This window comes from Chlamydotis macqueenii, chromosome Z, assembly GCF_036417535.1.
Source record: "Chlamydotis macqueenii isolate bChlMac1 chromosome Z, bChlMac1.mat, whole genome shotgun sequence".
Lineage (NCBI taxonomy): Eukaryota > Metazoa > Chordata > Aves > Otidiformes > Otididae > Chlamydotis > Chlamydotis macqueenii.
Window position 1 is genome coordinate 53,885,371 of NC_141593.1, and position 17,082 is coordinate 53,902,452.

The following is a 17,082-nucleotide window of genomic DNA, read 5'->3' on the forward strand; positions in this document are numbered from 1 at the left end:
CCAAAGGAAGTAAAAGTTGTTGGAGATTATAAATTTATACTCACGATCTTAGACTATTCACAACCTGTAAAATATTTTATTGTGTACACATTGGAAAACAAAGTATTGTCAAGCACACACAACGGATTTTTTTTTTTCTGAAAGAATGTGTTAATCATGAGTTTTTAACAGCAAAATCTGGTAAATACAACATGAAAGTCACAAGGTACTACAGAAATAGCAGAGGCCATTCCAGCTTTTAGGTGGTGCTTTTGAATGAAGAGTGACGCAGAACTGTGTGTATGAGAGGGATGCTTCTCCAATCATATAAGCATCTGGAAAGAAGGCCCAGTTGAGAGGAAAGAACAGAGACAAAAAGAGCATTTCAGAACTGCACTTGTGCAAAGTCAAGGTTGTTTAAAGTGTGGTGGTGGAGATGAGGACAGGGCTATAATATTTCCATGGCTTTTGTTCATTTCATTGTGATCTTTCCCTGAAATGCCTTAAAAATCACCATGAAATATAACCAGTTTCCTGCTCCTTTGAAAAGATCACAGCTGTGTTATGACAAGAATTGTTTTAGTGGAACTGACTAGATAGCATTTGCATCCTGGACTTTAATCTTAAAAGCCAAGATTTAATAGTTCAACAATTATATTAAATTGTCCAGTTCTACAATCACATTTAATCATCAAGAAGTACTTCTGGGCCATGATCTCACTATCTGTTACGTAAAATAATGTTAGAGTCTACTTGATTCTTGTGTGAGACACCATGCGCATAAAAGCAAACTTGGCTCCCTTACAAGATAAGCATGGTGACATGGTATAAATCTTGTACTCTGAGATCCTCTCACACTTTTCTCTAAGCTCTATAAATTCTGCTTAGGGTATGAAAAAAAATCTTTGAAATAAAGATGAAAATATAAAAATAAAGTCTGGACACCATTCATGAAAGAGGAATAGGAGGAGCTCACTTAGGAAAATATGGGAGTAGGCCCTCATTGCTCCCTTCAGTCCTTGGTTTTAGCCATTAAATCATAAAGAGGAGTTCCTGATAGCAAGGGAAATTATTGGCATCTGTAGTGTTTCTCAGAGGTTGCCATGTAATGTGACTGTAAATTATCCTAAAGTGCTCCTCAGTAATAATATTTGTAGAAAATTACATCTCAGCAGAAATGCATTATTGATTGTACCACTGATATTTGTGGATTATTTTTAGATCATTAAGAAAATTATTTTCCATCATTACTCAATTGTTTTCTTAGCTGAATAACTGTTATGTATGAAACATACTTGCTTAATGCAAAAGATTGCATGGAAGTCTGCTTACCAAATTATCTTCCAGTCACAAAAAATGTAAGACTCGGACATAGTTCATAATTTATCTTTTACATAGTTACAGTTGTGAACTGTTCAGCAGTATGTATCAGAATTCAGAATGTATCCAATAAATCCTGAGCTATAAATTGTTGGATTTACTGAAGTTTAAATGAACCTTCAGGGGGTATGTTTCTCTCTCATTTCCTGGCCTGTGGACAACAACTGTAACCCCAGTAAACTGCCAGTTACTGGCAGAGTAGAAGACTGTATACTGAGATAAAAGAAAGTAGTTTGGATTTCATGGAAAATTCAGTAGTTGCCAATGTGTAACAAAATAATTATTTTAATAAATTAATACTGTAACTAATGAATTACTGTATTCAATTTTAAAAAGTCTTATAAATGTTGGCTTCTCTAATGGGAGCCACAATAATCTGCACAATCAACACAGTGAACTTTCAGTCACCTTTCTAATATGTAAAATGTAATTATTTGGTAGGTTAAAATCAGATTATTTCCATCTAACAGCCTCCTGTTTCAGAGTGAGATTATAAAATCAGCTACTGACTAACTGCACTTTGCAGTTAGACAATGTCAGTGTTGCACGGTCTATGTACTAGAACTCATGAAGGATTTCTGGAAAGTTTATACACCTTAATTCTAGCCCAATTTAAATTGCAACACTTCTTTTTTTGTTTATCTCCATATATAGAAGAAACATATGTAAGAGTGGGACAGCCTTCTTATCCTTTGGGCTGTGCTTTATCTATTGCTCTGAGTTTCTCTTCACCATAGAAATCTTATTTAGTGGGACTAGGATACTCGAAACTTCCATACCAGAGAGCTAAATTTAAGACCCACAGCAGAGAACAAAAGAAGGAGATCTGAATACAGTGCCTAAGCTTGCTGTAACTAACTCTTCAGGTCTACAGTCTGAGGATCAAATTTCTTGGATTTTTTTTTGTTGCGGGGAAAGTAAGAGTGTAGATTTTGCTTCCAGACAAAAGAATACAGAGGAAAATCAACAAGGTGATGTTATAGAGGTTGGCAGTGGAGTTTTGGAGAACTTATTTTCTGCCTAAATGCCCTCACTAGATTTTCTCAATTCTATCCTTAGTCTTTATTAATTTTTACGGAATTTCTAATAGTCCCAAAGCTCTTAAAGATGCATTACAATAATTTTGTGGTTCAGTATTTGCTTATATTATTTCTGGTTCAGTATTACCAGGGCTGGAGAGTATTTCAGTGAAACTGCAGAAGGTTCTTCCCCTTGCTCTCTTCTCAGAACAAGTTATCAAGCTCTCTTTTTCTTACTGTTAAGATGATAAAGTTATCAAGGAAGAGACTTGGTTTGTGAAGAAAACTGAAAATTGAATCACAGTTTCTCAGAAAAAAAAAAAGAATAGTTGAAAAAACCATTGGCCTTTTGTATTGTCTTGCATCATTACTAGATTTTTCTTCAAAGTAAGCCCTCATATCTTTGGATTTAAGTTACTATGTTATCTTAATATTAATTCTTAATAGGAATTTTCCTAAATTAACCATTTTAATATAAAGTAGTGATCCAGTACATGGGGAAAAAAAAAAGATGATAGTTATTTAGATGAAATATGTCCTTTTACATACAAAATGTCAGGAGAAAATTATTGAAGATGATTAGAAATGGATAATTAGGTACCAGCACTCAGAGCCTAAGTACTCTCTGTGGAAGCGGTTGAACATTACCAGTGTAGTATTAATGGAATTTAACTTCCTAACATTTCTAAAATAATAATGAAAAACAAAGAAACTCTGCAGTCAGAACCTCAGGAGAAGGATACTCACTGCATCTGTGAATGAAACACAACAGGCACAGGACCACTTGGCTACCTGTATTTAAATGCCTGAATTAGAACTAAACACAAAGGTATTAAAGGAGAGGAAGTGCCCACAGAAATTAAAAGCATATAAAGCAAGTCTCCAGGTTTGACTATCTCTTCAATTACTTTTTAATTTCTTCTACCCAGTAAATAAGACTAAGAAGAAATAATAGGCTAATGCTGTACCATTTTCTTGTTCAAAATAAGTTTACAAAGAATAAGAAACCAAAATCACATATTTTAATTGAAAACAAAGTCCCAAAAAACCAAGAAACAGATTGCAATTCATGAAAAAAGCACTTGGAAATTAATTAAGAACATCTGTAGAATTGTTATATTGAGTTCTACTGCTCTTCTCTTGGAGTGAAAATGTTTTCAATACAACAGCTAAAATAATGACCAGTAATCTACAACTCCTTTTTTCAACTATGCCTTGCAGTAGTCATACATGTATTCCAATGTTTCATTTGAGAATCTTTAGGATAAAAACTACTCTCACTGAAACTCACTAAAGAAAGAGTACTATGTCCAAGCTAAAAAGATTAAGAGAACTAAAGAACTAAAGGACCAAGGAATTATGCTTTCATATTAAATATTACTGAACTTTCCAGCCTATTTGTCTGCTTTGAGCCTGCTGAAATTTTATTTCACAATTCCTCCAAGCCCTCATTCTAGCAACCCATACTCCATGCTCTTTATACATTAGTAATATCATCTCCCTATCTTGTCTTAGTTACCTTCTCAAGGGTATCCAACATGTTTAGTACTTGTCCTAAGTACAAGGACATTAAAGGATTATTTTTCTCTGTTAAACCAGTTCTAAAAATGCTTCTTCAACAAGATGTCTACTACCATTAAGCCATAGAATTATTAAGTGCTCTCCAATTTTATTAATCTGTCTTTTCAAGGTTACTATACAGTGACACTGCTCAATGCAATGTCATGAAGCAAGGTCAGCAAACTCACTTAAGTACTGGAACCCCTATTGCACAGATCTGCTAGGGCTCACAGGGGACCTGCTGGGAGGGAGGGTATATTAAGGGATACAGAGAGCCCAGCTAACACCACTATTCTCCCTCAGAGCTTGCACAGGCACAGCGTACTTTACTGAAGATTAGATATGGAGGTTCAATACCCAAAACATAATGAAATGGAACCTACATGTGAAATCTCGTCCCAGTGGACTACATCGCAAATATTCCATTTGCTGCAATGAGGTGACTTCACACTATGACATTTTCTATTTCTAGAATACAAGGAATATAGCAGTGGTATGATATGATTCAACATGATTCAGGATATTTGGAGATCCAAAGCAAGCCTTACAAGATTAAAAAATGAAAATGTTCATAGTAACTTCAGAAAGCAAAGTGTAAATTTATTGTTTCAAAGGTGCTATGTTATCTTTCTCTCAAACACATGCACAAAAACATCTCTCACTGAAAATTACTTGGTAGGTATATTTTCCATAGTATACACCCATCCTTACCTGCATTTCTTGGCAGAAGGAAGCGGTTGGTCCAAAAAGAATCTGACACTGTTCATCTGCAGTGTACGTCATTCCTGGGAGCTTGGAGGGAATAATCACAGAATTGAGGCTCTGAGGATTCGTCTGTAGCAGACAGTTACTGGCCTTTGACCTGGCAATGTGCAGAGATTCATACACTGAGCAATTCTAGAGAGTCTGATTGTAATGTCGACTTAAACATGCATTCGACATTAGAAAAATGTGGATGCTTAAGATCTTTTTATTTGTCAGCATTGGGCTGTCATTCAGAGAAATGACTCCGTATAAATTAATATGCCTTACTTGATATTAGCTAATAGTGCATTCTATGCTGCACATTTACAGAATGACAACGGAATTTATCAGCTATAATAGGAATTTCAGGAAAGTGCAGGACAATATTTTAGTGTAAAATTTACTTAACTGATTAAGGTTTGGATAGAGATTTACAACATTGTTAAAAAGTAGACAACTTACAATGCACAGGCAGTTGTGTAGCTTAGTTTTCACACCCAGCAGGAGCTCGAATTAATCTCTTCAGATTATATACAGATATACATTTAAAAATAGATAAATTTCTGAGCTGGTAGCCAGAAATATAACTTTTCTCAAAAACCGAAGAAAAAATATTTGAAAATACTTACACCTGTTAAAAGCACCAAGTCATGGTCTTGATCTCTGCCCAGATTCAGTACAAATGTGTCAGACTGACACATCTGACTTATACTAACTATTCCTATATTCTAGGTATACTATTCTCTATTAAATATTGCACAGTAAATTTCTATTTAAAATATTAACAATGTAACTATACTGCATGGTTTGATATTGAATGGCACAACATAGATCAGAGAATCAACATAGTGTCCAGCATTCTTAAATATATAGCTTATTAATATATTTTATACACATTTACATCTATATAAAATGCATATGTAAGTATATATAGATATAATCATATACATTAACACATGAAAATACAGAAATACAAATAACTGCTGAAAACAGTTAGATTTTAATCAATCTATCAAATACTATATAGTTCATGATTATTTAGATTGTTTTGATGGACCATGCAAACACAAATCTCCCATACAAGTGGTAAAAAATATTGAAAACTTGTTATTTCAGGATATTTACTGTAACAATTTGTAAATTACATGCAGTAAGAGTTCTTTTTCTTTAATTATATACCTGAGAAATCTTTCCAGATCTTCCCTGCTGCACCGAGACCATGAAACATCCCCAAGATTCTGTCCTTTAATCCACTCCCCAGACATGATATGGAGACCATCTGCACAGGATGGGTGGTCATTGTCGTGGTTTATCCCCATGCTACATTTTGAAGTTATTAAAAATAAAACAAAGCACAGCAAAATAACAAGTTGTTTTCAAAATGTTTATAATTAAAACTCTTGCAAGAGGCTATGAAAAAAATCATGTATATTACACATAGGAAATCTCTTGATTTTTTCCCATGATATCTCTCACAGAAGTACATGGAACCATTGAAGGACAATTCTATACTGAAAGGTGAAAGTAAAGCCTCATTCATTTTATGAGAAATATTACATTCTAATCAGCTCTCTGATATATACTTTGGACAACTTTTTGAATGTTCAGAACTGCATAACTACTGCAGGTTTAATGAACTGTACTTCTCTCACTACCGGGCAACAAAAATACTGGAAATCCACATTTTGAGATCAGTGAATCACGCATTATTTTGGCAGTGATCTTATCTTAATTCTCTATGGAACTGGCTTGTTGAAATTTTTGCAGAATAGTAAAATGCTTAATAGTTCAATGTATAATTATTATGTATAAAGAAAAATTACCTAAATATGTTTTTAATGCCTACTGTTAGGAATAACACTGATGAAGCAACTCAACAGATTTTGATTTTAAAGACTGAGCATGCGTATACATCCCAGTGAGTTCTCACATGGGGCACTCCAATGAAAAATTCCACTAAAAATCTGCTGGAAGCTGCTACTTTAACTGGAGTGAAGGCTTACTGTCACTCTCATTCACAATCAGTAAAAAGAGTAAAGAAGATAGACTTAAATAAAAATAAAGTTTTCAAAATTAGCTAAGTGGATACATGCTTGACTGGTATTAAGAAAAATAAATTAAATACTCTCAGCTGTTCTTGAAGATCTATAAATGAGCATGGGACTACTCTCCAGAGCATTGCATTCAAAGAGATGCTGGAATTTTGCAGCCCTAGTCTGCACCGCAGAAAAGCAAAGCTTTAGAGTGAATAAAGCTTCATTATACCTTGTATTGATTCCTTCAGCCAAAGAACAGTCAAATTGCAAAGACAGAAGTTTGTCGCTTCTGTAGAAAAACTAGAGTACATCATGCTTCTCTATATTTCATCACACTGCAATTCCCAAGGCGAAGAGGGCCCACCACCCATCACTGAAAACACCAGCTCACTTTTCTTCTCCGTTCTACCCCAAAACCCCTCATGATTAGATCAAATTTTGTACAGTTTTGCAAACTGCACTGCCTTCTGTTTACTAATGAAATGAATTTAAAGACCGTGTGAGGCTTTATCTTGCCTATCAGAGTGCTCAGTCTTTTACAGCGACGTGTACACCCCACAATCTGGAGCACTGCAACAGCTGCCTGTGGATGAATCGGGTAATTTTGTTAGTTGTAAACAGTGTAACCAAGGTAAACAAATCTGTTTAACTCTCATCTTATGTTCTGTCTTTTTCTGAACTGCCTGAACAGGACAAAACAACTACAGCAAAGTGCCCTTGCACTCTACTTACATTCTTCTTACATGCCTCATATGCCAAATTTGAAATGTCTTTACCTCCAGAGTTCTATCTGTAAGAACTATGGAAAAATACACAGAAAATCTAATGACACTTTACTTTGCTGACTGCACAAGAAATAGATTTTGCTCACAGCTCCTCAAGATATATACTTCCTCACTGCAAAAGTATTCATTTATCAGTATCATATATATACTATGATTTGAAATAAAGCATTTGCAATTGCATAAAATCTTTTTAATATAATTTATTACAGAATTGATGGCTCTCATTTATGCAGAGTGGGAATTAACACATTTGTATGTTATTTAAAACATTTTTAAAATGTAAAAATTTAAAAATAATTTATGATTACTATTATTTTCCATCCACTCTAAAGAGCAATTTTTTAAATGAGTCTTTGTCACCAACTAGTCTGTAAAATCACACAGAAAAATGTGTGCTGAGTTGAAACAAAACTTTGCTGTTTCATAAACCAACTCCACTAGTCACCGTTACATACAAACATCAAATATAACCCTTTTTTCCAAACTACTACCACAGAAGCGGTCTGTATACTGATATACATATCAGTACGTGAATTCTGAGGACAACATTGTCTTTTAAGATAAGAAGTAGTAAAAACTATCGTACTTATAACAATGGTGTATACCAGCAACACTAAGCACTAATAAAAAAAATCTAATTACAACAGTCTTCCAATACTTCAGCTGCTATACTTTTGTAACACTTCTCCTATTCTGCTTTGACAGCCAAATGTAGTTCAAAATATCTGCACTAATCCAACAGGATTCATTTCTCAATACGCTTCCACCTCCTTTGTTGTAACAAAATACCCAGCAAGTAGTGAAGACCAGTATCGAAGTCTTTGACTATCAGCGTGAATAGCTACTTCAAAAGGGAAGCACGGGTCACTGTTTTAACATCAACTAACTAAATCACAAGACAGTATGTGAGGAGTATGCCAAAGTAGCAAGAGAATCTGCTCTTAAACATTCTCAGAAGTCTTTTCCTCAGAACATACTGTTGATTTCTTCTATAGCATGGTCATGACTGCATATTTTTATCTGACTTAGTATCAATTACAAGACCACATAAAAGTAGATATGCAGTAGTATTGACTTCTGATTTATTTTACCACATCACATTATGTGTGTGGTGAAAGAAAGAAGCTGAACAGTCACTGCTACCTTCCTATCCACCAAGACAGTAGTAATGCAAGCATGTGTATCTACTTTTTCATTAATAAGCAAGGATATAACAATATTCAATGTTCACACTGGTGGGCATGGTATTTTCTTCCTTTCTGTACTGTCTACATGAAAGAGACAACTACATCCTTTCACTAATACAAAGGCACTGCAGAAACTGTATCCATGTTAGGTGCTGTTCTGTGCTCTCCCTATAGAATTTATTAAGCTAGCACTGGGCACATTGCCTTCTCTGACCATAACTCCTCTCTGCCACAGCTGTGATCACTCAGCCTCAGGCAAGAGTAAAGCAACACTATGTGCATGTGGGAAGAAGACAAAGGAGTTTGGGTAAGAGGATAACTTTATAACAGTCTGAAAAAGCTTAATTAACAAAGAAGACAGTACTGTACTTTAACGAGTAGTAGATCATCTCTACAAAGAAATAAATAAAATTCTGTTTTAGGAACAGAAGTGTTATTTTTTCACTGATACATAAAAATGCTCCACCCATTCTGGTTAAAGATTATATATGTCAGACACAATAGGAAAGTAGGAAGCATCCTATGGAATGCATTCCCTAACTAAAATATTAGCAATATTTCAACTCACATTATGCAACTAAACTGTATTTTAATAATCTCAGTTTAAAAGTATTTTGACAAAGAGCCTTGGTCAAATAAACTCCACTACCATTATACATGGTTGTCAAGCCAACTGAAAAAATATTTTTATCTAATAAAACCTCTAAAACTTGTTTAAAAACATTGCCAGATTTTTTTTTGTGATATCACACAGAAAGTTGGAACAACCTCTGCTAAATTCTGAGGATGATCCTTGTTGATGTTTAATGAGCAGCAGGAATAGTACAAGGAAACATCTTTAATTTCTCTGTGCTTAGAAGTCATAATTAACAACTCAGGCCATCGAAGATACGAAACATTTAGTAGTTCAATTTTTCAGTTAAAAAATAATTATTTTACAATTCACTACTGCTGCAATTATCTGCACACAGCTGGATCCAAGATAGATGACAGCATCTCTCCCGCTATCACAGGAACAGGTTATATTCTTACAGGCATAAAATGATTCCAGTGTCAACTCATAAACTGAAAAAGTACCAAGTACCACGCTTTGATTTTATTTTATTATAGCACAGTATTAAGAAATAAAAGCTCCTTTAAGTCTCAAAAAAGGGTCCTCAATCATTATGCTATATTTAAATAAGTAAAATAAGGCTATGAACACACCTTCTGGAAAAAATTGGGTCTGCAATGTAAAGAGCTATTTTATACCACTTCTAGTACAGGACTCCAAAATTCTCCTACATGCGCTACATTCATGACATAATGAATTTGCTCAGTGACCCCACACTCTCCCAGGTGGAAAACTCTTTATTGTTTATTCATTATTTTCATTGTGCTTTGCAAGTGGCAGATGATGACCTGGTTATCACCACCACGTTCCACTTAAATGCATGGTAGTGCAGTCTAACAAGAATGATGCTGTTAAACCAGAAACAGGCAAAGCAGGCACAAAGACTAAGTAGTACCAAAAACTTAAGATAGGAGCAATTAATTGGAAGAGTTCTGTGAACAAAAAAAAAACCCACCCTAGAATTAAAAAAATTAAAGAGAACTACCATCGTTCAACGTTTTAGAGTCACTAACATTAGAAAGGTTAGGAAATAAGAGATAGATTAGGAAAACCACAAAAGCAAGTACCCAAGGAAACAGCAGTAGGTTGTTGAATAGTCAGTATGATAAAGAGATTCCCAAATCCTAAAAGATAACAGTTCAGCCCAGGAGATAGGAGCAGCAGAGGAATGATGAATGTAAATGGCAGATCCAGGATAATAGTACTAGTTTAAGTGCACAACAGAATTTTAATTACTGAAAAAACTTTCCCTTTGTGAAGGAGATAATAAACCTCCGAATGCTGCTGCTGTCTATTTATACCTGTGAGGTTTGACAGGAACAGGATGCCATCTAATTTCTTTCAAAATTCACATTTTTATAAATGATAGCTAGATAGCATTTGTAAAGTTATTACAATGATTGTCCTACAGATAATTGTCCCATAAGGGTTTTTTTTTTCCATTATGGCAAATAAATCACAAACATACAATGGATTATATTGCTTTTAAAAATAAAAATAAGGATCATTTTAAATTATTATTAATTACCAAGTACTATCCTCCTTATTTCCACAGTTTTGGTTTTTTTTCATCGTTATGTGCAATACTATGCTAGAAAGATCAAAACTTTTTAAACTATGCACTTGGAAATAACAAGGTTTAAAAGCTTACATGGCATTTAATAGTACAAAGATTGTCCAACAATGCCTAATCTGAAATTTTGCATATCACAGTATCACAGGGATGTATTTGATAAGTGAAAATAACACAAATTTGGCTATCACAGACAGGAACATGGAAGCTGCACTGCTTTGTTAGTACTTGTATTACACTTTTCCAACAAAAAAGTAAAGTGTTATCACATTGCTATCTTTACAGAGAAAATTATGTAAACAAACAGACTAGTAGCAGGTTTTCATATGCTATTTTATAGACTTAATGCAAAAAAAGCATTACTATACATTGATTTTTTTTTTTTTTTAAATCCCAGTGAGTTAAATAATAATACTTATATGATTTTTTGGTAAGTGTTTTAAAACATATCAGGGCTTCACAGATTATTGCGTAAATGGGATAAGACAGGTGGCTCAACTTGTAATGAATTATTTAGCTTAAAGTGAACTGAAAGGCAAGTAACCCAGCTACAGAAAAACAGAAAAACGATGACGTTAAAAGGTAGAAGATTATTTCCTTTGGAAAAAACTTTGTCTTCAAATGAAGAATGTACTGGACAAGGAAACTTCAGTCTTAGTGTTAGTAATTCAATGATAAAAAGAAAAAAAAATCAAAATAAGTATCTTTAGGCAATCAGTATTTCTCTTCTGTGAATCATTGCTCTCTAGGATATTGGCAACTCAGATCACACTTTCAGTCTTAAAACAGTTGGGTAAAAAATACAACACCTATATTAAAATATGGATATTAACATATACCACATGCTACTGCCCAGTTGAGTTTGTACCTTTCACCAAACAGCTGCCACCTTCTCTATCACTCCAACACTTCTACCACCATGCCTCAAGAGGCTGGATCTAGACACAGCATGGTGTCATGGTCCTTTGACTTAAGTACATAAATAATTTAAAGCTTTGATGTGACAGATGTATTTAGCATCATAACGTGAAGATACAGAAGGACCCTTGCTGAAGTTTTTACAGAGAGTATATAATACAGGAAAAGTATTCACCTCTGGCAAATATAATACCCATGCCACATCATGTAAACTGCAGTATTTCAGGATAAACAATTATGTCTACAGTTTATGACTAATCTTATATCTTATGCCAAGAAAAAACATTAACATATAATGTCTTCAAATTAAAAATATGTAATCAGGAAAAAAGATTTTGATCTATCAGGTATTCAGTGAACAGATCAATTTAAAAAAAAAATTAGTCTCCTTATTAATAAAAAACATTAACATTATTATGATCTTTTGATAACTTTTTCATAGCTATTTTAAATGTATGAGACTATTACTTAAGCTTATGCATCCCGCAAGCTGTTGTTCAGTTACTAACTGTTCAGTTCACAAATGCTATTCTAAGGAAAATTAACTATAAATCCATCCTGAAACAATATAGTCTGGCAGAAATGGAAACCTTAATACCTTACTAGAAAAAGAGTTGACTAATCTTCTAAATTTCAAGTACAAAATTACCGTATCTTTTAACTTACTAAAAATGCTGATGCAGTGCTACTTCATTGTCTCAGTGCTTCATGTCTTTCTGAGTTGTTTCTTTCTTCAGCTGTCTAGCTACCAACAAAAGGTTAGTGAGGCTTGATTTGAACTAGGCATTGTAGTGATGTGTTTGCATAAAATAACACCTTTATTGAGCCTCTGTCTGTTCTTAGGACTAGACTAAACAAAACTATTTTTTTTTCCTACAGTTTTGAATCACCATATAAATTCTGGGAGTAAGTGGAAATGCAAAGTATGTAATAAACTGCACCCTCTTCTGTCATCACTAATTGCAGGTGCATTATGTTGGAAAATTTCCAGACCACTGGGAAGTTTGGTATGACATAGCCATCTGTCCAATAAGATCCTAAACTGATTAAAGTCAGAATAACTTCAAGAAAACAGAACACAGATGCCTACTTTCATATGCAAGCATGAAGACCAGAAACTATCAGTTTTTATAGAACTTAGTTACTAAAGCATGAAAACCGAATGACAGAATCTAAGGTGATCTGAAGGACCTTGTAACCGCTTTTTCTGGGACAACTCTATTTTTTGCCATTACTTTCTATTTACTGTCATTGGATGGGTATAAAATGTCCTGCTGTACAGTTGAACATCTAATAGGTGCTTTGAACTTCACTAAAATAAGTTTTTAAAAAAAGAGGGAGAGGTATTTTTAAAAAGGCTTTAAAGATCAGTAACTGTACTGTGAGGTTTTTATTGCAATAGTTTTGAACACTTACCTCACAATTTATTTCCTAATGTAATAGAAAAAAGGCCAGATTTTGTGATGAAAGTGCTGGAGTGATTCTCATATAAATCATGTTTGAAATAAAGAATATGTAATGTTGAAATGCAGTACAGTGAAAATAGTGAAAAGTGAAAATAGCCTATTACTTTTTATGAAAACAATAAACCAAGTAAAAAGGAAAAAGGGAAGTACTTTATCTTTCTTGTTAAGAGTAAATTTAATAAAAGTATTTTTTTATTAAACAAGTACTATGCTTTATAGATAAAATTTCTTGTGAAGAGAACCTTTTTGAAGAAGAAGGACTGAAAATGTTAACACAAATAGAAAAACAATACCAAAAATAATATGAAAATATGTCCATGTTTTATGCAGTTACCCACAAATTGCAGATAAGTACAGCCATTTCTCTGTAAATCTGTCAATGACAAAAATATGTGCATGGGAAAGAGAATTTCTTATGATTTACTGTGCATATATTTTTAAAATTATAAAGCTGAATTCTGCAAACTGTTGCTGTGCTTTTCAAATTGGATTACTGAAACTTAGTTTCCTGAGGCTACAGTGTAGTTTACTGTCAATAACTTTATTTTAAACAAAAAACTCAGTAATGATGAAAATCAGTCACAATAGTTAAAGCTCTGACAGTCAGGCTGCTTCTGTATCCAACTCCCTGAATCTATGAATAGTTCTGTATCTACAGATAGATTAATATCTATCTACCTAAATTTGGACAAAGAAACTCAGCTTTGAACTGTTAGCCAAAAAGGACAGAAAAATTAAGGGCAAGAAGCAATGGAGGAAAAATGAGAGAGTCTGCACAACTGGGAGGAGGCCACAACGACAGGCACATCCCCTGCACCTTATACCCACTGCCCCTGTAGCCCATGAGATAAGCGATCTACGAGAGGGAGAAGGAAGCAACTAGATTATTTGGGGACAGGTTACTGGCATGGTCCTCAGTGACACAACAGTGCTGCAGCAGCTTCTTTCTTACTCTACAGTCACTGCTATGGGAACACCCAGCATCGCAGGACCCCAAGATAATCTGAGTCAGGATGCTGCGAAGACAAAGCTCTGAGAGAAAGGGACCCTAGAGTGATATTACGGCCATTACTGAATAAAGGCTTAGATTAATTATCAGTAAATGGAGAATGTCAGCTCAATATACCCTTGGTTAGACAACTTACCCTTCAATTTATCATACCTGCATTTATTTCTCAGGAAACAGGTTTTCAGCTTCCGCAATTGTTTACCTCATAATCTCATACTGTGGTCCGCTGCCCTGAGATAATGTATTACTTCATTTATGGTTCATTTCTTAATCAACTAAAACATGTTCTGAGCACTCAGAAACATTAATTTCGCTGCCTTCTCAGAGCAGAAAATTACATTACAAAGTATTTTTCTTCCTTTGTGGTAAAACAGTATTAAAATGTCACTTTTTAATGCTCTAATCTATTATAAAATAAATACTTATCCCACTTATTCCCTTTCTGAGCGTAAAATAAATGTAATTAAATAATTATGTAAATAAGAACAGTACAATCTGTTGCATGGCTAGAAGCCCATTACCTCACGTAAGAAGAGAAAGGTTCTGTGGAAGCAGGTAATTTCAGAAGTGTATTCTGTTAAAACAGATACTAAGAATTACAGTCCTAGACATATTTCTCTGTTTGGGGAAACAAAAAAAACCCGCTATGTTTATCACGAGTCAGTAGGAGTTACAAACTCTGCCTTAGTAGCCCATCTTAGAAAAGGGACAGGCACATGGAAGAGGAACAACTCTTTCATCATTCATAAGAAAGACTGTTGTCACTGACCCAGTAAACAGAATACTCGTGATTACATGACTTTCAAGATTGAAGGAGGACTTCTGTCAAACCTAATTAATAACTTTAATTTCCATGTGCTAATCTTGTTTCTTGTTAAACACAAATTCAATTGTAAAATTCTACTTTAACCTTAGAAATATCAAGATAGTGCTTTTTTTTTTACTTTAATGAGGTTTTCTATTCCACATTAGTAACTCATTGACAAAAATTGGTAGACAGTTGCTTTTATTATTCTTGATTTTATTGTGTTCTGTTATCATATTCTGGGCTGTGATAACAAAAACACATGGAGTAACAGACACTCCATTAGCATTTCCTGATTTCACATTTGAAGTTCTCCAAGTTCCACTAGATTTCATATACTTGTTTAATATTGGCACAAAAAAAATGTATGTTGTTTGCTTATGAGTTACTAAGTAGGTGATTGAAAAATTCCACAGACTTCTCATTTTGAACTACAAAATACTTGGTAGAATATCCTGAATTGTAAAAGTAGGTACATTTCATATTTCACAAAATGCTTACCAAAAAGGCAATGCAGATGTGTATAAAATTAATTCTGAAAAATTCCACCAATATCTCCTTCAACTATTTATAACAACATTTCAATTATATCTGGAGCACATAATTGTTAATGAATATATTTTGAGATACTGCAGATTACATCTATCTTTTATGTCTCCATATTTAAGGAGTCATATCCCACAGAGAGCAATCATGTAAGTAAAATGAAAATATAAGTGTTACTTGATAACCAAAATAATAGCATTCTGTCTCTTCTTCTCTCAGTTCTCCATGTGGAGATAATATCTTTTAATTCATTGTTGTTAGTTTTTATTCTGTAATATGACTTCATTATATAATTATCTAATTGCTCATTATATTTATTTTAATAAATAGGATTTCATTATTAAAAACAAATCCATCAGTGTGTTACAGTTTTTAATCTCAGATTACAGAGACTGGCTCCTAATAGTTCAAGATAGAGCTCAAAAATCAGTTATTGACTTAAAACATTATTTCTCAATGTCATTAAAAGATCATCTGCTTTCAGATATACATGTCTAGAACAAAGACATATATTGCAAAGTAAGCTTTAGTTTGCCAATAAAGAATATTTGTTTTAATTGGAAAAACTAAGAAAGCCACAACAAAACACTTAATAAACACATATCAGAAGTGTTCAATATAATTAACTGTAATTCTTCAACTGTGTTGCTGTGCAAGTGAACAGATTTCAGCAGACTGTCTCTGGCAGACAGAGACAGTCATGCAGAGAAAAATGTCTCTGGAATATCACCTTGCTACCTTTACTGCAAGCCCACTCTATTTCAGATTGCAACAGTCAAGGACTCTGGCTCCATAATCAAGCGGGGATCAAGCTGAATGCCTTTGCATGTTTTGCATTGGAGGCTGCCACCCCCCCCACCCCCCCACCCCTTTTTTTTTTGGGTGGCAGCTGTTCATATATCTCTGGCTACCTATTCTTTCATTTTTGTGGTAGTCTTCCTAATTTCTATGTGGCTTGTTACTAGCCTTCATGAGGTTGAATTTCTTGAAGAAATATGTGGTTCAAATAGCATCTTGTCCTTTACGATGAAATCAGATTTGGTTTATTCTTATTTCCACTGTTTTTAAATGTCTGTTACAGTACCTGCAGAGAAATGTGACACTGTCTCTAAGGACATCCAAATGTCATTATTACTGTGAGAATACAATGGCTGGGGTATTATCACGATTTGTTTTTCCAAATTTATTTGAATTAATATGAAGGGATTTGAAACTTCTAAAATTTCACAGTGTAGCCTTTAATATTTTCTTTTTCCCCAGGATTCCCATATCAGCAATTTAATTTTTATGTCCTTATAGGAATATCATGCTAAATCCTTTCTTTTCCTCAGTCCCACAGCAATGCAAAACCATGAAAATGTTTCAAGTTGAGGCCTGAATGCCCAGCAGCCATGCAAGAACTGCTAGGCAGCAAAGGTGAGCTTCCCTGTCTAACTTTTTCCAGATACTGTTTGGCATCCAG

At 34.0% G+C, this 17,082-nt stretch overlaps 1 protein-coding gene across 1 annotated transcript in view; it reads right to left on the bottom strand.

Annotated features, from left to right (window-relative positions):
• Positions 1–17,082, bottom strand: part of ADAMTS19 (ADAM metallopeptidase with thrombospondin type 1 motif 19) — a 150,432-nt gene that overhangs the window by 55,283 nt on the left and 78,067 nt on the right. The window contains exons 9-10 of the mRNA XM_086770465.1: positions 5,862–6,002; positions 4,650–4,800 (exon numbers count right to left, since the gene is read on the bottom strand). Coding sequence (XP_086626591.1) covers positions 4,650–4,800; positions 5,862–6,002 — 292 coding nt within the window. The remainder of the gene's footprint in view (positions 1–4,649; positions 4,801–5,861; positions 6,003–17,082) is intronic.